Source organism: Chenopodium album, chromosome 21, assembly GCF_948465745.1.
Source record: "Chenopodium album chromosome 21, dcCheAlbu1.1, whole genome shotgun sequence".
In the NCBI taxonomy this organism is placed as follows: Eukaryota; Viridiplantae; Streptophyta; class Magnoliopsida; order Caryophyllales; family Amaranthaceae; genus Chenopodium; species Chenopodium album.
The window spans coordinates 33,045,848-33,071,301 of NC_137854.1; the positions used below are offsets into that span (position 1 = coordinate 33,045,848).

Below are 25,454 nucleotides of genomic sequence, written 5' to 3' on the forward strand. Positions count from 1 at the left end.
ATGTTTTAAAGATTGGCTTCATTATGACGGTATATTTTTATTTTAATTGTTTTCTTGTTTTACAAAGCTCACAATTACACATATTTACAAAACTCTTTCAAATAGGTATAATAAAATATACATAAAGTAGTTGAGATAATGAGATATTTAAAGTTCAGACTAATGAAAAAAAAATGAAGAATTATGTTTATCTTTATATGCTTATATATATAGAGGAGTATTATATTTTATTTTGAATGTAATATATAAAGATTATAATAAATAGTAAAGAAAAACTTGAATAAAAAATATGCAATCCGTATTAATGAGTGGAATGCTTTTTTCATTTTAATTTATCGTTTCTATTTTCACATTTGTTTATCAACGCATAACATTACATTTGATTATTATTATTATTACTATTACTATTATTATTATTATCATCATCTGTTAGTAGATTAGCAAATTAAACGAAAATACTTATCTTAATGTTGTGTAGACCAATTGACAATTGTCGCGTCGTGGTAAACCACTGACCTAAAAGACGATTCCGCGCTACCCCGGTGCAGTAGACATCTAGCGGTCGCCCTCCAGGATAAGCACGGCGCCGGAATTTGTGTGCACTCACAAACCCGACTGGAACTCAGAATACTTGCCCAGAAGACAGAAATGATTAAACTCGTGTTTAACAATTTTGAGAAGAGAGAAAATGATGGTTATTCTTTTTTATGATTGATAAGAGCAAGGGTATTTATAGGGGAAAATAACTCATGATAATCATACGAACGTGTCTAGGTTCATTCAGCCAGATGACTAGATATGTCAAAAACACAAAGGTGTCTAGGTTCATTAGCCAAGTGACTGGATACGTTACAAACACAAAGGTGTCTACGTTCGTTCAACCAAGTGTCTAGGTTCTTTTAATGTGGGACATGTACCTCACATTAATACCACTATTTTCTTGTTTTTTCATCAAGAATTTCCAACAATCCCCCACAGATTCGAAGATGAGGAAAAAGAAAAGAAGAAAAATGATTTCTGGGCAAAACAAAACAATTGCATAAGTGTCAATGTCTCGCGACTTGAATTAACACATAGTGGACATCAAGCTATGATCCCTCACCTACCAAGTGACCTTCGTCTTGAACTCAATAGGGAGTTAGGGACCCGTCACTTTGAGCCACACAATTGAACATGTATAATATTCTGAAATTCCGCGAATAAAGGTGACGCATTATACTGGCCATACGTCCAGCCTGGATGCTCATAGGTGCTCTAGAGTATTAGCCCACCCAATACTCATAGGAAGCGGCCACACTTCCACACCTAAGTAGGTGAATCCCATCAAGTGTGAGCTACATCACACCACCAAAAATATGGATATGGGTTCATTAAGAGCCATTTGCTCATCCTCTTTCCATTTGTAGCAAGCACACATCAAACATCTAGGGATGGACAAAAATAAAATTTTGTGCTTCCGAATTATTTCATAACGTTCCCCTTTGAACTCATAATGAGTAGGAGTTGATTACTTATAATTCATACTTTGGGCTTTTAATCCCATCCCCTCCAATGTTACCAAAACTAGTTTTGTACAAGGCCTTTAGTTAACGGATCCGTAACATTTTTTTTTTTAGACTTTATGCAGTCTAGTGATATCACCCCATTCGACAAATCATCTTTGACATCAACCATTATAGGCATGGTTTAATCAAAAGTAGTCACGACTTGCAAATCACAAGGAATTCCCCTTCAATGGGATATTTGCAAACACATTTGCTCATAAGAGCCATATACTCTTGACCATCTTGCCTCATAACCTGTCAATTCAAGAGCAATAAATTTAGATTATTCCGAAACAAACATAGATAAACAAGGTTGTTTTGCACAATTTCCAAAACATAGCTCCACCCCGTAGTGGTGCAGACATAACCACTTAAGTTTGAACTCATTCTCAAACTCTAAAAACTCATGGAAACTTGCAATAATGCAAACTCCTCATCAAAACAATCTAATCATCATTGCTCAAGTTAAGAGTATACTTGCTTAATCTACTTACATAATAAGCAATGTCAGACTGAGCATATCTCCCCAAAAAAAACATAGCATTACCAAATAGACACAAATGCTCACATATGATCAAGAAAATTCAAAAACTTTATATTGTAGCAATGACTCATTCATCAAAAATTTAGCCGTAAAGACTTCTAACAAAACTCAGTGAAAATAGCAACAAAATCCACAGAAGAAACATCAAGCATTACAATCCCAAGAAAAAGATTGTAGAATTCTTTACATAGTTAGACATAACCTAACTCATAGTCAACGACTTCTTCCACGGAAACAGTCACTCATGACATTTCACTAGTTTAAAAATTGGAACTCTAAAGACATAGAGATACTAAAACAGGCAAACTCGATCAAAAATTATCTTTATTTAATAAAAATCAATAATTAGGAAAGACTCAAGATAAAATTACTCCAAGACTCGTCTTCAAAGTCATGAACGAAATGCAATTATCAAGCAAAAACAGAGCCAAGACTTTGAGTCCAACATTAATACTTTATTACTTCCCCCACATTGGACGACAAAGTCCGATTCAAAGCCCTTAGCAATACGCCTAAAACCCACGTTCTCAATTAATGAAATATCTGGACATAAAACTCCCTCAAAAATTCATATGGGGCCTTTATATTAATAACATAAATTCCTTAAATAGAAATTTTATAAGTTCATAAACTTATAACCCCGACATGAAAACATAAGGTTCAAATCTCAAAATAAAGCATAGTCAAATACATGGTTGGGAAGAAAATTCATAATTGTGTCATGGTGTAATAAACTAATACCATATAAAGTGGACAAGAGTAGAAAACTTTATTTGAAACATTGAATTAATTAAAAAAAATAATAATTCAATAACACTTCAACATATTAATTCTCATGCCACCATATATGAAATTCAAGCCATTACAAATTACTCATGCAATATTCATAAAGAACTATAACACAATAAAGAGTCATAGGCGGTAACATGTGTCATCATAAAAATGAAAAATTGTAGTCTAAATCCCAAAATATACTTCACTTGAAAATTCTCCAAAGAGAAGTCATATAATATCCTTACAGAACAACTATCACATAATTTCCCTTTACAAAACTCAACTAGTTTGAGAATTATTAATTTTACACATGTTAATGAAATACCGAAAATAAGGTAATGAATCAAATGAGTTATGAACACAGCTTCTCAATACGAGTATTTCATATCATGGGTTCAATCAATTGACATAGTGTATCTCAACTCCATACTCAACACCATACATGAATCATGATAAAAAGTAGTACTCGTAGTACATACATGCACCTCAAAAAGATGTTGAAAAAATATTGCTCAAAGCATCCTACTGAATAACAAGTTAATCCACAAAATGTAGAACCAACAAATTAAAGGAAATTGATTATATGCAATATAATGTCAATACTCATAAAATATCGACATTATAACTTTTACTTTCTATTAATCATTAAACCAATAATTAATTTATAAATTCAACATTCTTTGTCAACACTCACAAAAGCATATATCTGTTAAGATGATTACTAGGGATTAAACCAAATGATAAACATAATAACATGAGACTTGGTTTAGAATGAACCTCCCTTGAATTAAATCAAGTAACATGTGTGAGACCTCTATGAGATGCCCAACCGTCCTCGTTGTAAATAAGGGCCTCAAGATGTCATCATAACTCACTAATCTGAGCAGCTAATGAGAATCCAACCGTTGAAAAATAAGCCTCATGTGTCCCAAGCTTACTCCCAAAATTTCAGCCCAAACCGACCAAGGATGACCTTTGATCGGGGGTCATCTTTGGGACTGCTCTCGAAAATCCGCGGATATCGAACAAGTCCTAAAACTCAAAAATATATATATCAAAAGCATTAGAGAATATCAATCAAAACTCCACAAAATAATGAGATTTAGGAAACATTTTAATACTCCCTCATGTTATCATATAAGAATGCAACAAGTTATGCATATATACAACAACATAATATTAGCCAATCAAAAAATTAAAATAACCCATATTACTATATTCGTAAGGTCATATTTTCACAAATGAGTAAAAACTAAAATACTCGAAATAATCACAAGTTTTAAAACACTAAGAACAGTACGACTACAAAATTTTCTCATTCAATAAATTCACAATCCTCAATAAACTATTATTTGCAAAATGCATCTTCACAAAGGATAGTATAGAGTATAACCACAAAATTGAATAACAATAATAATAAACATACATAATTATAAAACCTGCCTTATCATTCAACTAGATGATAAGTGTTATGGAGCTCTGTGTAATAATTTTAGGAATCATTGCCTCAATATCAGCCCATGCTCATTAGATCATATACTAAAAAAATTTATCTCAACGTTCAACAACTAACATATAGAATACACACTATATAATATACCAAATTAACAATATGATGAACCCACTAAATAATCATTGAGGAAAATCAACTCAACACATCATACAAACACAAACCTATGTGCAAATAAACTAAAGTCTATTAAACCATATTCACCATATAAAAACAAAATCAAACCAAGTTAGAGGTTACAATATTCTACAAGAATATGAAAACAGTAACTCATTTTAATTTAATTAACGAAATTATTTCGTCATTAGTCTAACAACATACGCATCAAAAATTGCTCCAAACAAAAGCATATCCTAATTAATATGTCAACATTCACAACTCTTTTTTAATAAGAGACTTAACATGACATATCAAGCTAGAATCAAAAATCTAGAAGCAATATTATAATTCGTCTTTTAGATTGTTAGTAGATAAGCAAATTAAACGAAAATACTTATCTTAATGTTGTGTAGACCAATTGACAATTGCCGCGTCGTGGTAAACCACTGACCTAAAAGACGATTCCGTGCTACCCCGGTGCAGTAGACATCTAGCGGTCGCCCTCCAGGATAAGCACGGCGCCGGAATTTGTGTGCACTCACAAACCCGACTGGAACTCAGAATACTTGCCCAGAAAACAGAAATGATTAAACTCGTGTTTAACAATTTTGAGAAGAGAGAAAGTGATGGTTATTCTTTTTTATGACTGATAAGAGCAAGGGTATTTATAGGGGAAAACAACTCATGATAATCATACGAACGTGTCTAGGTTCATTCAGCCAGATGAGTAGATACGTCAAAAACACAAAGGTGTCTAGGTTCATTAGCCAAGTGACTGGATACGTTACAAACACAAAGGTGTCTACGTTCGTTCAACCAAGTGTCTAGGTTCTTTTAATGTGGGACATGTACCTCACATTAATGCCACTCTTTTCTTGTTTTTTCATCAAGAATTTCCAACATCATCATCATCTTACCATTCATTATGGAGTTTTATATATTTATTAAATGGATTTTTTTCTTTTTTTTGAATTTTATAAAGATCACAATTATATAAGAAGCATTTTATTCATCACTCCAGTAATTTGTTCTGAATCAACTAAGCACCCTTATCATTTTGATTAATGAATACAATAAAAGATTCCTTAAAAAAGAAAAGGATTTTTTACAAAATTACACCAAAAATTTAAGAAAAATTTGATTATAACACCACATTATCTCAAAATTTTTATTATAACACCACCAAAATACCAAAAAATTTGATTTCACCACCAACTAACGGTTTTTCGAATGGAATCCGTTAGTAGGACCCATCAAATACACGTGGCACTCATTGATTAGTTTCAAAAAAAAGAAAAAGAAAATCTAAACACTAAACCAGCCAGCCCCACCACCGCATAGCCGACAATCCAACTCCAATCGAATACCACCAGCTAAAGGTGGGCATGGGCCGTGCCGGCACGAGCCCGGCACGATTCCGGAACGGCACGACCACTGGCACGTCACGGCACGACGGCCCACTTGTGGGCCGTGGGCCGTGAACACAAATGTTGAAATTTGGCACGGCACGTCACGGGCACGATCGTCAGCACGCCGGCACGGCCCGCTGGCACGTTATTTTTATAGTATATATATCGATTTTGTATAATATATATATTTTTAAAAATAAAAAAATTAAAAAAGCCGTGGTGGCCCACGGCACGGCCCGCCAAGCACGTGGGCCGTGCCGTGCCGTGGGCTAGGGTGTGCCAAAACTTGGCAGGGCACGGCACGGCCCGCCACCAAGCTGGCACGGCACGAGCCCAACCCCGGCACGGCCAAGCACGGCCCGCGACGGTACGGCACGACACGATGCCCATCTTTACCACCAGCGCCCCACCATGAACGACGAAACTGAGCGACCAACACCCTTACACTGGTGCCTCTACCTGTTCACCTCTTCCCCGTCCCCGGAAACAGCCTAACTACTTTAAATTACCGCACAAAACCACCGGGAAAAAACCACCTCCTTTTGCCCCACCCTTGAAACAGTCAAATCGACCACCGAAATTTACCATTATGGGTTTTCATGGTCGATTCCGGCCATTTTGAGGGTGAAAGTGTAAAGGAGAGGTAGTTTTTGCCGGTTGGAATTCCGTCTGTTAGGGTTTAAGCGTCGATTTTCGGTGGTTAGGGTGTTTTGAGGTTGGGTTAGGTGGGTTTTCAGTGGCTGGGGTGTTTCAAGGCCTGCTCTGGTGGGTTTTTTGGTGACCGAGGGTGCCGACGGTGGGGATGAAATGGGGAGAGGGGTTGTCGACGGTAGTTGTAGGGTTGCCATGGGGCTAGGTAAAGGTTTAGTTTTTTTTAGACCCCAATCAATGAGTGCCACGTGTACTTGGTGGGTCCCGACTCCCACTAACGGATTTCATATAAAAATCCATTAGTTGGTGGTGAAATCAAATTTTTTTGGTTTTTATTTTTTTATTTTTTTTGGGTTTTATAATAAGAATTTGAGATAATGTGGTGTTATATATAATTAAAATTTTTTAAAAGTTGTGGTGTTATTTTCTATAAAATTCAAAAGAAAATAATGTAATTTCTCTATCTGATCATTATATCGTGCTTATTTTAGGGCTTATTCTGTTCACTTTATTTTCACTAATTTTAGGTGTAATTAGTTTAGATAAGTTTAGTTAAGTTCATTTTAAGAAGAAAAAATAGTTCTAATAGATCCAAGTACAAATTACAACTAAAATAAGCTTTAATAAGGTCGAATAAGTTAAGATAAATTCCGATAAGCTCGTATACGATAAGATATAAGAGAAAATTGGCCTGGGTATATACAACAACCATAAATTTACACGGTCTTCAAGATGCATCTTTACCCATCAATATTTGTAACTGTATGGCCTGTTCTCATACGTTGAAATTCAATTCAGTTCAGTTCAACTCCTAGTTTCCTTCTCTTATAAAATATTCATTTTAGTTCAATTCAATTCAGTTCAGCTGAATTCAGTCAATGAGAACAAGCCCTACATATATCTCACGTGGATAAGCTTCAAAATGCGTCTTTAACCTTTAAAATGCGTCATTGACCTACAAAATGCGTTTTTTTTTTTTCATCATTGACATATCCACATGACTATTTTATACTACATATCAATGAGAATTTAAGGTTAGTATAATATATTGACCATAATAACATAAATAAGCACTACATTATTGAACGAAGAGAGAACTACAAGATGTCTAGGTAATGCGATTAAAGAAAGGGTCTGGGAAAATTAAATTCGGGATTGACCCTAACTTGGTTAATTTTTTGCATACCTTTTGATAACAATCTTTTATGGCACTTTCTTTTATATTTTTTTCTTTTCCAGTTAGCACACTTCTTTTATCACATTTGCAAACACACAAATTCAACAATTAATAAATCTAATTATTAATAAGCAAAACTTATAAAAAGCTGATATTATTTAAATACAAATTGAGATGTTATTAATTAATTAATAAGATCCCGAAAAACTATGACTTATGTTAGAGGACCAACTTATCAAAAAGGTTAAGCTAATGGTTGAAGCCTTGATTATAGTGACGGATCTAGGAATTCTAACTAGGAGTAGCATAGAATAATAAGAAAAAAAAAATTCTATAATATACTAGTATTATTGTTTAATAATTAGCCTTTAAAGTTTAAAATTCATTTTGGTAGATAAATTTTCATTTCACAAATATGGAATAATTTATATTCTAGTTATCAATATGATCAAATAAAAAAGTGTACCTTAGGTTTAATAGCTAGTATATTCCGAATGTAGGTTAAAAACTATATGGTACTTTATATTAGTATATTATATATAATAAGAAAATATAAAACCATAAAATTATTTTATTTAATACTCCGTATAAATTATTGATTTACTCATATGAAACTAAATATTAAATATATTACTTACCAAATAAATATGTGCAGTGAAAAATGCAATAAAAATGGGAAGAATTTCATCAATGAATTGAAGAAGTTTTTAAAAATCATAATTTACTCGTTTCATTTTCTTATTGTTATGTTTGGTATTATGTATGGTGTTAAAAAAATAATTAAAATTTAAGCATATACATTTTATAGTTTAAAATTAATAGATTCAACTACTTTATGATTTTTTTTATAACTTAAATGAGGGTCTATCAAAAAATATAAATCATGTACAAAAATAAGTAAAAGTAATTAATTTGTTTCAATAAAAAAAAACAAAATCAGAACCTAAGGGCTTATTTGACATCATTTTTGGTTTTCAGTTTTCTTTTTTTTTTTTAAAAAAAAAAAAACTAAAAACCAAAACAGGAAACAGGAAAAAGGTGTTTCCACTTTTCTGTTGTCAAAATTATCATGGTTTTAATAAGTCTAAATAATTTTTGATTCATTATGTGCCATATATAATATACTTTTAAAAAACAAAAAACCAAAAAACAGAAAACCACAGCGATGCCAAACGAACCCTGGTTATTTAAGATAACCGGTCTCTTCGAACAACTTTTTTTTTTCCTGGGGTAGCATGTGCTACCTTTTGCCTTCGTGGATCCACCACTGCTTGGATAGGTTTATATATTGTATAATACCCCTTCACATAAGAGCCCATTTGACATAAAATATGGATCCAGCTTGTGCCTCCTAATACTAGGCGCGAAATAAATTCCACGAGAAAGGAAGGGTATGTGGATGAGATTTGGACTTGTGTCCTTTTTGTCTTGTTGAATTTAAGAGCATGTTAGAGAACTAACTCAATCAAAAACTTAATCTAATGGTTAAAGCCCACGATCGACTTATGTAGTTTGTCATTTTATCGTAACTATAAATAACAAAACCTAACTAAAATAGAGTTTGTGAATTGTGTTAATAATCACAACGTGTCAACTATAAAAGAGAATGGAGGAATTGAAGTATTTCCCCTTTGCTACAAGTACAACCTCCATCCTTAGGCCAATTGTTTGCTCTTAATTGTAGTTTAATTGTTTATTTCAAAAGTTTTGTTGGACTACTACTTTGCAAATGATGATTGTTTAATAATTAATACTCCATATATATGTTTCACAATGATATTTCAATTTGGAATCTTAAAATATATTAGAGGAAATCTTCTAAATTATTACTAAAGTATAATAAATTAAAAAATTTTGGTCATCTCATCAAATTTATATATATGTAATATAATTCGTATGAGATTTTATTATTTTAAATTTTTTGTTAATGTGAACCTAAATATAATTACTGCTAAAGATTTGAATCAATAAACATAATCTGGGAAGATTTTTATGAAATAATTGGAGTAAAAAATGGTAATATCATTTTTTTTTTTACATTTATTTATTTCAAAATTGGAGCACTACTCGGTTATTATCAAATAAAATGAATAAAATATTGTGTTCATTAAAAAAAAAAACTTTACATGATATAATAATCATTTTTTTAAAAAAAACCTTGTCAGTTACAACCTTTAGAAAAGGTTTTTCAATTACAATATAAAATAAAATCGTTGGAATATGTTGGATTTTGGTTAAAAAAAACACCACATATGTAAATGTTTATCCTTCTCTCAAAAAAAAAAAAAAAAATGTTTATCCTTATACTTCTCTATCTATCTATGTAGAGAGTATTAAATTTCATTACAAATTCTTAAATAGACCTGATTCACACTAATTTATTGTGGACCACCACCATTAGAGAGAATATAATTGTTTTATTAATAAAAAAAGAAGGTTATTATATTAAAATAAAGGTTTTGTTGTTGAAATAAAAGTTAGTGTGACATTATAAAAGCTATAAGAGTTTATTAATTTAATGAAATTTTTAATATAATGATCAATATGAATAACATCGATCACTATGTTAAAATTAGGTCGCTATTCAACATAATGTTGTACTTTACGTTCATAATAACATTAAAGGTCATATAAGTTTTAAAAAAGGTTATTATGTTAAAAATAAGGTTGCTATATTAAAATTAGGGGTCATTATGTTGAATATCATATTAATGCCAGTTACGTGTGTATAAATCTTAGGTTCACAATAATATTATTGTGGACCAGATCCACACAAGATTTTCTTAAATTTCATTTGCTTTGTAATCTCAAAAGATTTCAAATAAGACAGTAAAATAAAATAGTAGATAGTAAGGGAAATTTAAAATACTTCCTCATTTTTTTATTAGTCGCAACACTTTAATTAGATGCATCACTTTCCCTTTTAGTTAATAAATTATCTCTATCTCTCTCGTATTACATGCGCCTTCTTTATTTTTTCTCTCTACTCTAAAAATTGCTTAGGAGCCGCAATTTCAAAATGACACATTTAACAAAAAACAGATTAGAGGAAGTTAATAGTATTAGGGCCTGTTCTCATTGACTGAACTCGGCTGAACTGAACTGAACTCAGCTGAACTGAACTGAACTAAACTGAACTGAACTGAACTCAGCTGAGCTGAACTGAACTGAACTGAAATGAATATTTTATAAGAGAAGGAAATTAGGAGCTGAACTGAACTGAACTGAATTGAGCTGAACTGAACTGAATTGAACTGAACTGAGCTGAACTGAACTGAACTCAGCTGAACTGAACTGAACTAAACTAAACTGAACTGAACTGAATTTCAACGTAAGAGAACAGGCCCTTAATGTTATCATCCATATGTACCATATCTGTAACAATTTATAAAAAAAACATTTTTAACAACGTCAATGTGCCATATGTAGAGGTGGGCATGGGCCATGCCGGCCCTGGGCGGCAAGGGCCTAGCACGAGATTGCCCCGGCTGGCACGACACGACACGGTGATTGAGGAGTGGGCCATGGGCGTGTCGTGAACACGATTTTAAAAATCCGGCACGAGCACGACACGAACCCACGAACGGCACATCACTTTGGCGGGGCCAGCACGACACGCCAGGTACGACCATAAAAATAACATAAATAATAATAAAAATAAGAATAATAAAAAGAACAATAATATTACAATAATAAAAAAAACATAAAATAAATCAACAAAATTATTTAAATAGTATATTCATTTTAAAAGTTATTCAAAAAAAATATATATTGTTTTTTCTTACAAAAAAAAATAAAAATATTATGGTATGCCAGATGGTGGCCCGGTACGGCATGACACGAGCCTCCACTAGGCACAACCTATTGCGGCCCGGCATGGAACACTGCCCACCTTTAGTTCCATGTAGACCCTTTCTCATTACGTCACATTATTCACTCAACTACTCATTACACACGTCACTCGAGGCATTTCAAAGGGATAATTACACTGCATTTGCTGATTTGTTGGTGCATAATAAGAGCATTTATGGTATTACGTACACACATGCATTGGCAAATGCATATTCTGAATTTAGGTAGTATCATTGGATGATCAAATAATACCACTAAACATTCAGTGTTACTATATATGCATACGTAGTGGTATTATATATATGCTTGTGGTGTTACTAAATTATACATAAATAGAACCACTGAATATCTAGCTAATGACATAATATAAAATTTCAGTCTGAAGAAATAGAATGTGGTCCCTATCACATGATGATAATATGATCAAATATAGGTGGGGTCCATCTACTTACATATCTCTTCCTATCTCTCTCCTCTTTTCTCCCTTTACCATGTATTTTTAGAATATTTTCATTATTGTTATTTATTTACAAATACATAACTACACTATATTACTACTTCCTCCACGTCATTCAATCAAATAACATTATTTCGTTATCTTTACTTGAAAAACGCAATGATAAGAAAATTTGAACAACCAATTCAACCTGTTCAATTGAGGATGATTGTCTTACCATCTAAACCAATTCTCAGTTATGCTATAAGTCTATAACCTTGTACATAGATCTATATAAATGCAAATCAAATGGTCTAATTGAATAGAAAAAGATACTAAAATAAAAACAAAAGGAAAAATTGGAAAATTTAATCCCAACTTTCACGTATTTAAATTTTCCAACTTTGAATTATTTTTAATTAATTTGAAGTTTAGGGATTATTCGCTCAAAAAAATAAAAAAATAAACTGAAAACCCAACCCCAACCCACGGCAACCACGCCACCACCCACGTCCGAAGCCCTCCTCCCACCAGCCCATCCCAAGTCCTTGACCCACACCCAGCTGTGCCCAGACCCCCTCCCCCACATCAACACCGTCCATGCCGGCGCTCCTTCCCCCAAAACCAGCAATCCCGCAACCCTAAAATCCCCTCGAAATCTCTAAATTAACCCCCCACTGCAAAAAGAGAAAATGAGACAAATATAAGGAATGAAGTGAGCGTATAATAAGGGATGGATTATTTAACAATAAGTAACACGCATGCGCGTGCACACATATAGACAATTATTTTTAATTTTAATTTATTTAGGCACACATTAGTACGTAAATTGTTGAATCTACTATAACAGTGTTCTTCTATATTTGATTTGAGTGTCATCTATCTGTTTCAAATTCACAAATATTTCAAGTAATAAAATGTTTTTTTTATTTGCTTGATTGGTCCTTTTTCAAATTGTCAATATTGTTATGAAATTATATATATTTTTTTTGTTGAAGAACATTTTTTTTTCCTATTCGATAACTATAAGAGGATTATTCTCCACTAAACTTGTGAATTGAAATTAATTAATATGTAACTTATGTCCAACCATTGTTATAAAATTCCAACATTTGTTATATAATTAATTATAGTCCTTTTATAAGTTATATGAAGCATATTGAACATCTGATGTGGACACCAGCCCCTCACCACTTGCCTCTTAAAAATAGAGATGTGTGTAATAGGTGCACTCGTTAATTTCCTCACATATTGAAGGATTATTAATTTTGGAACAGAGGGAATAAATTTGATACCTTTATGAACCCTATAAATAGATCTCACAACTATACTTACCCTAGAGCATAAGTGAACTAAAAATAAAGTCTAGGTACAATCTTGTTGAATTGCCTATAAACGTACATACACAATACAACTCTATGCCTAGTGGAAGAGATTCACTTGTTGTAGGACAAGTGATTGGGGATGTTTTGGATCCCTTTATAAGGTCAGTTGCTCTCAGAGTTGTCTATGACAATAGAGAAGTCATAAATGCTAGTGAATTTAGACCTTCTCAAGTTGTCAATCCACCAATTATTGAAATTCAGGGTAATGATCCTATGGCATTCTATACTTTGGTAAGTTCAATTCCCAATTCATGTATACACAATTGCTATACTTTTTGTACCTTGGTATAACATGCGACATACCTTAGGTTTATGTAATCTACTACTATATCTCATTGCATTTTATCAAAATATATGAAGGTTATGGTGGATCCTGATGCTCCAAGCCCCGGCAATCCATCCGAAAGAGAATACTTGCATTGGTAAGTAAGCACAATTGTTTTGTTAATCCCACTAGTGAATGCATGTTACGTGCACCTTTCACGGCTTCACGGACCCTAAGATGCAGTATGTGTCATGGTGGCCTGTCTAGTGTCAAATTGTACTTACTATTGTAGGTGCTCTTAGCTTGGTTGCACCTTGTAAGCTTGAACATTCATAGCATAATTTGTTTAATGACTATAATTTCACCTACTTGTAGTCACATATCATGTACAAGAAGTTGTGGATTGAATAAAATCAATTGTTAACAATTAATTTAATGATATTGTTTCAATTAAATTGTCTAGGCAATTTAATTAATTAATTAGCTATGAGAGTGAGGCATAGCTTGAGTGGTAAGAGCTTTCCACCCTATTTTAAGAGATTCTTATATCGATTCTCATCACCCGTCCTTGTGGCTCTCTAAACTTAAATAAAAAAATTAATTTTTTTTTTTGACAAGAATTAATTAATTACTTTAGTGGCGGCTATTACATATGGTCTTTGGTCCAAAATCATGTTTAGTTAATTTTTATTTTGTTGAATGAAATATTTTTTTTAAAACCAATCATGTAAGAATCTTGTGAGAGAATCACCTTATAATTAAGTGAAAACAAATCATAAATTTTCAAAGTATGTGTTATATATGTGTTAAATTAAAGTATTTTCTTATGAAAGTTCCCTATATAAGATCTGATCTCAAATTCAACCAAGTTCTTCATGAATACAAGACAATAAATTATTTTAAATTTAAACTAATTGGGTTGAATTCATTAGGCACAAGAAGTTTTATTTGTCTCTTCCATTAGAATACTTGTTTTTCACTTAAATAATAAATACCCACTACCTTTCCCCAATCAAACTCCATCAAAATACAACTCTAAGTTAACAAATTCTCTATCAATTTTTCTATAATCCAACTAACTTTCAAATTCAATTTTTTGTTTTAACATACTTGAGTTAAATTTCATATGTAAAGTTCATCAATATTGTTTATTTTCTAGAAGACCCATTTTCACTACTAAATTAAAGATAGTCATTCTCTCCACTCAAAGCGACCCCATTGAAGCTTCAAGTTAGAATGTAATGAAATTCTTTAAATTCAACGATTTTTTCAAATTGTACTAAAATTCTTCAACAAACATCCAAGGGTTTGACCAATTCTGTTGTTTCACCAATTTTTTCCTAGTATATACATATTCCATGTTCTAGCAGAAGAAGTAAGGTGTTCTAAATATATTAGTATCACATATGTTCTAAATCTTAATTTTAATGCTTAAAAAACGAAAAGTCTATTTACCTTTGTAACAAATAATAATTGTAACAGCAATAATTCTACATTCTTTTGAGTTTCTTGTTATTAAAAGATAAAAATTAAAAGGTTTTGAAGCTAGACAGTGATATCATTTTCACTCTTAAACTTATGATAAATTTTGTATAGAATTTATTATACTTGTAATTTAGGGAATTTGAATTTGTGTATAAAAATCTAAGCATGTTGTTCAAAAAAATATTCTCGGAATAGCTTTTTTATAAACTAGTTTCATTCGCCCTTATTTGACTTATTTTAGATAAATAAATTTAAAATAAAATCAAATTAAAATTTGGATAAGTAGTTCATAGTTTTACACCCTTTCTAGCTAAATTCAAACAAAAGAAGTGTAAACAACTTTAGACAGTGTCAAATAAAATGATTAGAGTATCCTAATAGATTTGAAAAGTGAATATGTATGTAGTTGAAATAAAAGTTGAAAAAGGGAGAATTAAAAGTGAAAAAGCAACTAAAAAGTGAAGTGAAGAAGAGGAAAAAAAAAAAAAAAAAAAAAAAAACCGAAGAATGAACTTGTATCTCATATTCTCATGCCATCAACTTTAGCAATCCTACATGCTTTAAGCAATTCCGATCCACCCACTCTCACTCAATCAACTGAAGTAACGTAGTATCCCGTTTTCTTGACATGACTTAGAGAAGGAAATCAAATTCATATAAGATTCTTTATTGGACAAGTTTCAAAGCATATTTTCGAAATATAAATTGGTTTATTATTTATTTATTTATTTATTTTTGAAATTTAGAATGTAAAATCAGGGACTCATAAATTAAAACTATCTTATACTTCATACGAAATACGTCCTTTGTAAATAAATAAAAGGTTTTTTTTTTTTGTTTTTTTTTTACTTTCACCACCAAGAAAAAATACGAACTTGTTCTTTACCACTAAACTTTTAAAAGTTTTATTTTACCACCTACTTAAAATCAAAAAAATTATTTTTCACCACCAGACTTTTAAAAATATTCGAAATTCATGCCACAAACATGTTCTTTAGAGGTTTTGAGGGTCATTTTAGCTCTTAGGATCCGATTTGAGGTCAGAATTGACTAAACATTATCGAAAATGTCTCGTTTTGTTTCAGTCACGCACATCGATGTATTTTTAATAAGCAAAATAAGGTACTTATGATAATTTTTAGTCAATTCTGACTTCAAATTGAGATCAAAGGGCCAAATTGACCCCTTAAATATTATAGAACATGTATTTGACATGAAAATCAAAATATTTTTTTTATCAGTATGATTTAATGGTTATTTTCACAACAGGTGGTGAAAAACAATTTTAAGATTTTTAGTTGGTGGTAAAATATAACTTTTAAAATTTGGTGGTAAAAAACAATTTCGTGTTTTTTGTTAGTGGTAAAAGTAAAAAAACCTAAATAAAAAAAAGCAACAATTGTCTTTTTTAATAATATCTTTTTTTACTATACGCCTATATTAAATAAAACATAATGATAAAATAATTTCAAATTATGTAAAAAAAGATCTCAAAATTTGTTGGATCAATTGACCTCAACTTTGATATTTCATACATACTCATGCCTTAATTGATTCTTTTAAAAAAATTATTTTTTTTAACAGAATCATTTTCTAAAATTTACTAGTATAAAAGTTTCTTCTCAACTAAAATATTTTTTAAAAAATATTTGGTTATGAAATATCTCTATTTCTACTAAACAAAATACTTGAAGGACTTACATTTTATATTCTTTTTTTATTAAATTTTTTTCTCTCTCTATACATCACATTCACATGAGTTTTTTAAAGTTCATATGATCTCTGTATATTGCAATAGCAATAATAGAGGGCGTATAAATGAAGAAGTAATGTATTAGCACGCTTTCAAAGTATGAAAACTCGAAAAATGCTTTTGTAGTTTTTTTTTTCAATTGTGTGATCCATCCATTTGTAATTTTTTTAAAAAATTTGAACTTTTGTATTGAATATTTAGTTAATATATGATCATCGTTTTTTTTTTAAATTCCGAACCCACAGTTCGGAATTCCGGGATACGCCACTGCGTATAATCAATAAATTTTTCGGGATATATTTCTATTAATAAATCTTTATTATTACACATTACCTTTTTAGTTATATATTTTACTTGTATATTTTTTTCACTACCTATTAGTAATTGTACTTGTCTCTTTTGGCTCACTGATATAAAAATGCAATATGCTAATATTATTAAATTTTTAATATTCAGGTTAGTAACTAACATACCGGCTACAGGAGGCATCAGTTTGGGTAAGTCAATTTGATACTGATTTTGAATGTGTAAAATAAATCGGACTTAATCAAAAGCACGCATACAACTAGTATGTTTTTATAAAGTGTATAGGTCCTTTTTTGAAAGAGATACTCTGATCTTTAAAGAAATTTTATGATACCTTATAATTTCGTCATGTCATGTTGACCTTATTTCAAGATCTAACAAAATTTTGTAAGTACTTTTTATCTATTTATTTTTTGTTCTGACTTTTAATTCTATCACAAACGCTAATTTGCTAATATTTATATGGTTTATTTACAATAGTAATAAATTATACTACCTCCGTTTTTTATTAGTTGACACGTTTTGAGTTTAGCACTATTCACACACTCCCCTTTGACCATGTTTTGTGATTTATACGTAATGAAAAATATAGTCATGTGTGGTCTTGTTAGATTCGTCACGGTATATATTTTCCAAATATCAACTTTTTATAATTTTTACTTATCGGTAATTAAAGATATTAACGTTTTGATTTGTGCATTGGCAAAAGTGACTAAAGAAACGTGTCAACTAAAAAGAAACGGAGGAAGTACTATGTAATCATTTTAGAACTTGATATATAGATTTGTCCCAATAATATACACTTAATCAAGTGCACAATATTAAGTGTATATTTTGCTCTTAAGAATTAATATTTTTCTTTTATATTCTGAACGTAATCACAATTACATATATTAATGCTTACATTAAGAGCAAATGAAACACTTATAATGATTAATAATTTAAGGATCTTGCTAAGGAACGCCCTATCATTTAAAATATTTTCTAAAATGGTGTTAAGATGATGATGCATGTTAAAATCACTTGTCGATCAATGTAATTAATATTCATTTCTATTTAATATTTCTCCTTTTATATTTTTTATCAAACGCCATAGGGAATTGCCGAATTGGTTAGCTTTTGACATAATTAATCTAATAGTAAGAGTCCATTATTATTTAAACTAATTTAGGAGTAATTAGCTACAAAACTTAAAAGTCTTACTTGCCTATAAAGTATTGGAAGATTATCCATTCTACATCTCTTCTTATTGACCGACTGTATTTATACCGAAAAAGTATTCAGCATCAAATAAAAAGGTCTGAATTTAATTTGCAAATTTTGCATAAACTTAAAGAGTAGATGAGTAACATAATATGGACTATATGGTTGTAATGATTTATGTTTATGGCTTAATATTATCCTTGTTTCTTCAAAACAAAAATGCTTAAAGTGATGGTATCAATTTTGATGTAATACGTACATTCTGTTAAAACAGGGCAAGAAATCGTAGCATACGAAAATCCAAGGCCGTCGTTGGGTATACATCGACTTGTATTTGCTGTATTCTGTCACTCAGGGACGCAAGTAATCGGTGCACCAGGGTGGCGTCCGAATTTCTTCACTAGGGAATTTGCTGAAGTTTACAATCTTGGCTCGCCCGTTGCTGCAACATATTTCACTTGTCAAAGAGAAGGCGGTTACAGAAGAAGGAGGCGAAGCTAGGCTTGGAGTAATGAAGCCTTAGTTTCTACTATTACCTCTGTTAATTTTTATGTGCTACTTTGGAATATTTTATATCTTACAAATAATACCCCAAAGTTGCACATAAATATCAAATTTGGAGCATTATGCATTGTGCATCTTATCATTATGTTTAACAAAACTGTTACTTTGGCTATCTATCTTGCTAGGCTTAAGTTCTCGAACGAGGTTTTTGAACAGAACTTCGATAGGTTAGAAGTGTAAGCACCGTGAGGTGTGATAAACTATCTAATGGGATAAAGACTATTTATCTAATCAAATAAGACTATTTTTATTATGTTTTGTTATTGAGAATAATATAGCTAATTGTATTTTGGTCTGTTCTTTTCATTATTGTTAATATTGAACTAAATTATGAGATTATAATTTAGGTTGTGGAGAGAGTGAACTTGGCTCCCCGCTCCCCTGTTCTAAGCTACTTAACATTAATGTTGAGTCTGTTGATCAAGATGCCAAACATTTATGATTAATAATGGTGATAAATAATTTAGTTATGTAAGATGGTCATAGAATATTGATAGAAACTAAATATGATATATTGGCTAATCATTTAACCAAGTCTACTGCTATTTATAATTGAGTATATAAGAGAGTGAATTGAAGGACAACTCTTTTGATTAGAGCTTTCCTTCCGTCTTCAAAAGTTTTAATATAGATTCTCATCATCCACCATTATGGATATCTAAACACACACACACCAAAAAAAAAAAAAAAAAAAAAAAAGCACAAAGCTAATTGACATGGCAGTGGTGGTTTATGTAGCGGCGGTGGCAGTGGTGGTGGAGGTGAATATTGTGGTTATGTTTAGATAATTGACATGGATGAATTATTGAGTGGGTTGGGTAATTAAAAATCTTAATTTTATGAGATTAAGACTTGGGATGCATGGATGTGCCTAAACTTTAGTCTAGCTAGCGAGAATTGAATGAAAAAATGTAAAGTTCCTAAACTTTGGGCCTGTAAGCAATTAAATATAGATATATAGGTCCTAAACTATGTTGAGTCCCAGTCAGAAAAAAAAAAAAAAAAAAAAAAAAAAAAAAAAAAAAAAAAAAAAAAAACTATGTTGAGTCATCCTAGCCACCAAAAATAATGACTCATTGATGGTTGAGGGACCAAAATCATCCAATTGAAAAATAAGGGACCAAAATCAAACTCATTCCAAAATTGAGGGATTTTATTTATACTTTACTCAATGATAGGCTATTAAAATAAAAAATAAATTTTATAATTGTGGGTTCTTTTATAAAAATTGCAACATAAAGTTTTAATATGTAAAATTATTTTTATATTATTTTTCATAAATCATATAATAATAATTAATATGTCAAGGGTACGCTGAAAGTAGAGTATTGTTAACAAACGTAATAATTAGTCTACAGTAACTGAGAAATCAAGATAGTAGATTAGTAGTATAAGGGGTAGAGCGCTCGCCATGAAATGAAATAGCATTAACAAACATAGAAGTAGGCCAGGTGTAAATGCCAACTAGATTTTCAATGAATTAGCATCAATCTATGCATCAGAATAAGCCATATGTTTTAAAAGGAATTAAAGAAATTATGTCTTCGTCAAGTGTAATTATTAGATATATATGGAGATAAATAATTCATTCTTTTGGGTCGTTATTGTTGTAAATAAGGAAGAAATCTAGAACAATAGTATAACAAAATTAACAAGTAAGATCCAAAAGATGATCTCACACAATAGGAAGAGTAAGGTGTGTCGTGAAGCAAATTCACTGACTTGAAAACGAAATTCCGACGCAACCGGGGTGCTCAATTGTATTCGTCGGCACGTTCCCTAAGGTTAACACACAACTTCCACTCAAAGGCACTTTTGGGTGGAAGGTTGGAGCCAAGTAACTTATGCCCAATATAGAGGTTGTGTTTAGCTTGTGTTTGTGTATATTTCTTGTATGTGAAATCAGAAAATCATCCTCTAATTTATAAAGGAGATTGAGGTAGATGAAAAGATCATAGAGGAATATTCTTGAACAAGGAGAATAAAATAAGAAATATTATGGTGATTAAAACACCATAATAACCCCCCTTAAATGTGAGTTATTAGAAATAAACCAAGAAGAGGAATCCAAGGGAGTCCGTTGGATTCCAACGGACTGATACGCGCCCGATCGGGCGGAGCTCACCCGATCGGGCGAACATCCAGCCAATTTCCAAGTTCCTCTCGGGCCCGATCGGGCGAGCGTCGCCCGATCGGGCGGCGGAACTTCAATTTTTACGACTCTTCTCGCGCCTGATCGGGCGGGTCTCGCTCGATCGAGCCCGGTCGGGCGCCCGATCGGGCGCCCATATCTGACCTTTTGAATTTCCTTTTTTTATTTCCAACAATCCCCCACTAAAGGAAGGGAAGAAAAGCCAACAAAAGATGAGGATAAGCAAAATATTGGGCATAAGAGGAGATCAATACATAACACTAAGATGTTACATAAGTAATTTGAAATCTAGTGCTTAGCAACATGAGGCAATGAATTACAAGTATAAGGGTGGACAAACCTTGAAACCCTTAGACCCTTAATCAAAGAGTGGACGGACCTTGAAACTCTAAGATTTAATCCAAGACCCCCACTTTACATATATTACTCTAAAATATACTTGAACTCCGCGAAGAGATGTACTTATTTATAGCCAAGCACATTCACCATAGGTCTAGTGGAAGCTCTAGCAAACCGGCCAAGGTTTCCATAGAAGATGGCTAGTCTTCACAACCACATAGGTGAGTCCTTAAGAGTACTTCTCAATAGCACAAAGACCCATTAAGAGTTAAACAACTCAACCTCACAAACAACACAAACATTACAAACAACACCACCATAGGAATTAGGACAAATGTAATGTATCAAATGGCTTGAGTCCTATTCCCCTTGATGATTCACCAACTTGTTTTCTTGCTAATCCTTTCGTCAAAGGATCCGCCAAGTTCTTTTAATTTCGGACCTCACATAGTCCAAGGCAATCACTCCATTTTTGAGAAATTACCTCAACACTTTATGTCTCATACGAATATGTCTCTTCTTGTCATTGTAGTTGCTATTGCTTGCCACTCTAATTGCAGCTTGAGAATCACAATGTATGGACACCGGTGATGAACTCTTCCCCCACAATGGAATGTCGGCTAGAAGGTTCCTAAGCCATTTCGCTTCATGACCTGCCAACTCAAGAGCAATAAGTTCAGATTTCATGGTGGAACGTGCTAAACATGGTTGTTTTGAGGACTTCCATGAAATAGCACCTCCACCCAAAATAAAAATATAACCACTAGTTGATGAAATTTCATCATTATCGGTTACCCAATTTGCATCACAATAACCTTCTAAAACATTAGGAAAACGATAAAAATGCAAACACTCATTCATAGTACCTTTAAGATACCTTAATAACCGACGAAGCGCAATCCAATGACTTTGACTTGGATTGTGAGTATATCTACTAAGTCTACTTACCGCATAAGCAATATCGGGTCGTGTGCAATTCATTAAAAACATCACACTACCAATTGCCTTTGCATAGAGCTCTTGAGATACACTAGGACCTTTATTTTTCTCAAGCTTCATATTGGCATTATAAGGAGTATTGCAAGGCACCACATCAAAAGAATCAAATTTCTTGAGAATTTTTTCCACATAGTGAGATTGACTCATGGCAAAGCCATTCCTTGTTTTCCTTAAACGGATTCCAAGAATTACATCGGCTTCTCCCATATCCTTCATTTCAAACTTAGTAGAAAGCATAGCCTTAGCATCATTCACCACGTCAAGGTTAGTACCAACAATAAGCATATCATCAGCATATAAGCATATTATAACACAAGATGATTCAAAAACCTTATGATACAAACAAGAATCCGAAGAATTAGCAACATAGCCACAACTTTTAAGAGTACTATCAAACTTTTCAAACCATTGTTTGGGAGCTTGCTTAAGACCATAGAGAGCCTTTCTAAGCCTACACACCTTATGTTCTTGTCCCTTCACCACAAAACCTTCCGGTTGGGTCATATAGATTTCTTCATCAAGGTCTCCATTAAGAAAAGCCGTTTTGATATCCATTTGGTGAACCACTAAGTCATAAATTGCCGCAAGGGCTACCAGGGTTCTAATGGTGGCTATCTTAGTCACGGGGGAATAGATGTCAAAGAAATCTATACCTTCTTTTTGGGTGAAACCTCTCATGAAAAGTCTAGCCATGAACTTTTCTCTGGTCCCATCTGGTCTAAGTTTCTTCTTAAAGATCCACTAACAACTTATAGGTTTAGAACCCTTAGGCAAGTCACAAAGCTCCCAAGTGTGATTAGACATGATAGAATCTAGTTCACTCTTAATGGCCTCTTTCCAAAAACTAGCATCTATGGACCTCATTGCCTCATCATAAGTCTTAGGGTCTTCTTCTAAGAGAAACAAAGACACAACATGCTCACTTAAAGAATCCACATCAAAGTCTTCTACAAGAAAAGAAGTCAAGAAATCCGGTCCAAAGGAAGACTCTACTCTAGGTCTCTTACTTCTTCTAGGTTCAACTACTACCACTTTGGTAGAGGAAGATGGGAGACTAGAACTAGGCATAGAATCAATTAAAGGCACATCCATACTTGACTTACTAGCATGTATATCTACATTAGAAGACATAGATTTGTTCATAGGAAAAATATGCTCAAAAAATACCGCATCTCTAGATTCACAAATTGTTCTATCACTTAATAACATGAACCTATATGCTGCACTATTATGAGCATATCCAATGAACACACAATCAAAAGTTTTAGACCCGATAGTGGATTTTTTAAAGTCCGGTAAAGCCACCTTAGCCAAACACCCCCACACTTTTAAAATACTAAAATTTGGACTATAGACCTTCCAAAGTTCATAGGGGGTTTTTATCCAATTTCTTATGGGGCACTCTATTGAGTACATAACAAGCGGAAAGAACCGCTTCTCCCCACAAGTTATCGGATAAATCGGAGCTAAGAAGCATGGCATTCATAGTCTCTTTTAAAGATTTGTTTTTCCTTTCGGCAATGCCATTTGATTGGGGTGTGTAAGGTGGACTAGTTTCATGAATGATGTCATTGGCTTCACAAAAATCTTTTAAAGAATCTTTTCCATATTCACTACCTCTATCGGTTCTAAATCTTTTGATTTTAAGGTCCAATTGATTTTCAACTTCGGCTTTGTACTTTAAAACTGCACTTTCGGCTTCATCTTTTGTTTTAAGCAAATAAACTTTGGTATAACGGGAAAAGTCATCAACAAAAGTAATGTAATAATTTTTACCAACCCTAATAGTGCATTTTTTAAAGTCCGCTAAATCCGAGTGAATCAATTCAAGTAATTTGGTACTTCTTGAGACCACTTGCTTAAATGGTTTCTTAGTATGTTTGGCCTCAACACAAATATGGCATTTGTTAAGTTTATCATCCATTGAAAAATTTATTAAATTCATGTCCTTTAAATTTTTCAAATAAGAGGAATTCAAGTGTCCCAAGTGGTTGTGCCAAACATCCAAAGACTCAACAATATAAGCAAAAGAAGTACTTCCATTCTCATTCATAACATTCAAAACAAACAAGCCATTATTGAGGTAACCTTTCCCAACAAAGTCTCCATTCTTAGTCATTACAATCTTGTCGGCCTCAAAGACAAGTTTTAGGCCGGCTTTGTTGAGAAGGGCTCCCGAAACAAGATTTCTCCTAAGAGAAGGGACATACAACACATTATTTAAAAATAAAGTTTTTCCGGAGGTGAGTTTAAGATGGACCTTTCCTTTGCCAAGGACTCCCGCGGTGCTACTATTGCCCATGTAAACATGATCTCCATTGGTAACATCTTCAAACTCGGTCATCAAGGCCTTATTAGCACAAAAATGCCTAGATGCTCCAGTGTCCAAAATCCACTGGCCACTTTGTTCTCCACCAAGTTGGCTTCTACCACCACCGTCGCAATGATTTCTTCTTTTTCCACCACATTGGCTTGGGAGGTGTTGCCATCTTTCTTTGCACCATGCCTCCGGTTGCATTGATATGCTTTGTGTCCAACGATCCTGCACACATAGCAAGCACCCTTTGGCTTTTGGATTTTGTTGTTTGGAGTGAGATTGTTTTTGGACTTGTTGTTTCCCTTCTTCTTAGAGTTGTTCCTGTTTTTAGACACATTCAAAGAAGACTCAACAAGATTAGCTTTAGAAGAATTAAGAGACAAATTCTCAAACTTATCCTTAAGGTGATTAGCCTCTTCGGTTCTCATGTGACTAATGAGCTCTTGGAGGGTCATGTCTTTCTTCTTGTGCTTCAAAGAGTTACGGTATTCATTCCAAGAAGGAGGGAATTTTTCCAAGAGGACATTGGCTTGAAGGGTCTCACACATCTTCATGCCTTCACCAAGAATTTCAGTCACCATGTTCTCATACTCATGGACTTGAGACATGATAGACTTCTCATCATCCATCTTGAAATTGAGCCACTTGCCCACCACGTACTTCTTTTTTCCGGCATCATCCGCTCCATAC

At 32.7% G+C, this 25,454-nt stretch overlaps 1 protein-coding gene across 1 annotated transcript; it reads left to right on the plus strand.

The window, feature by feature from the left end:
- Nucleotides 1-13,349: 13,349 nt before the first annotated feature.
- LOC145601014 (protein FLOWERING LOCUS T 1-like) lies at nucleotides 13,350-19,223 on the plus strand. The gene is made up of 4 exons (XM_081656916.1): nucleotides 13,350-13,612; nucleotides 13,742-13,803; nucleotides 17,341-17,381; nucleotides 18,668-19,223. The coding sequence occupies exons 1-4, from the start codon at nucleotides 13,415-13,417 to the stop codon at nucleotides 18,892-18,894; spliced, it is 528 nt and encodes a 175-aa protein (XP_081513042.1). The 5' UTR covers nucleotides 13,350-13,414; the 3' UTR covers nucleotides 18,895-19,223.
- The last annotated feature ends 6,231 nt before the right edge of the window (nucleotides 19,224-25,454 follow it).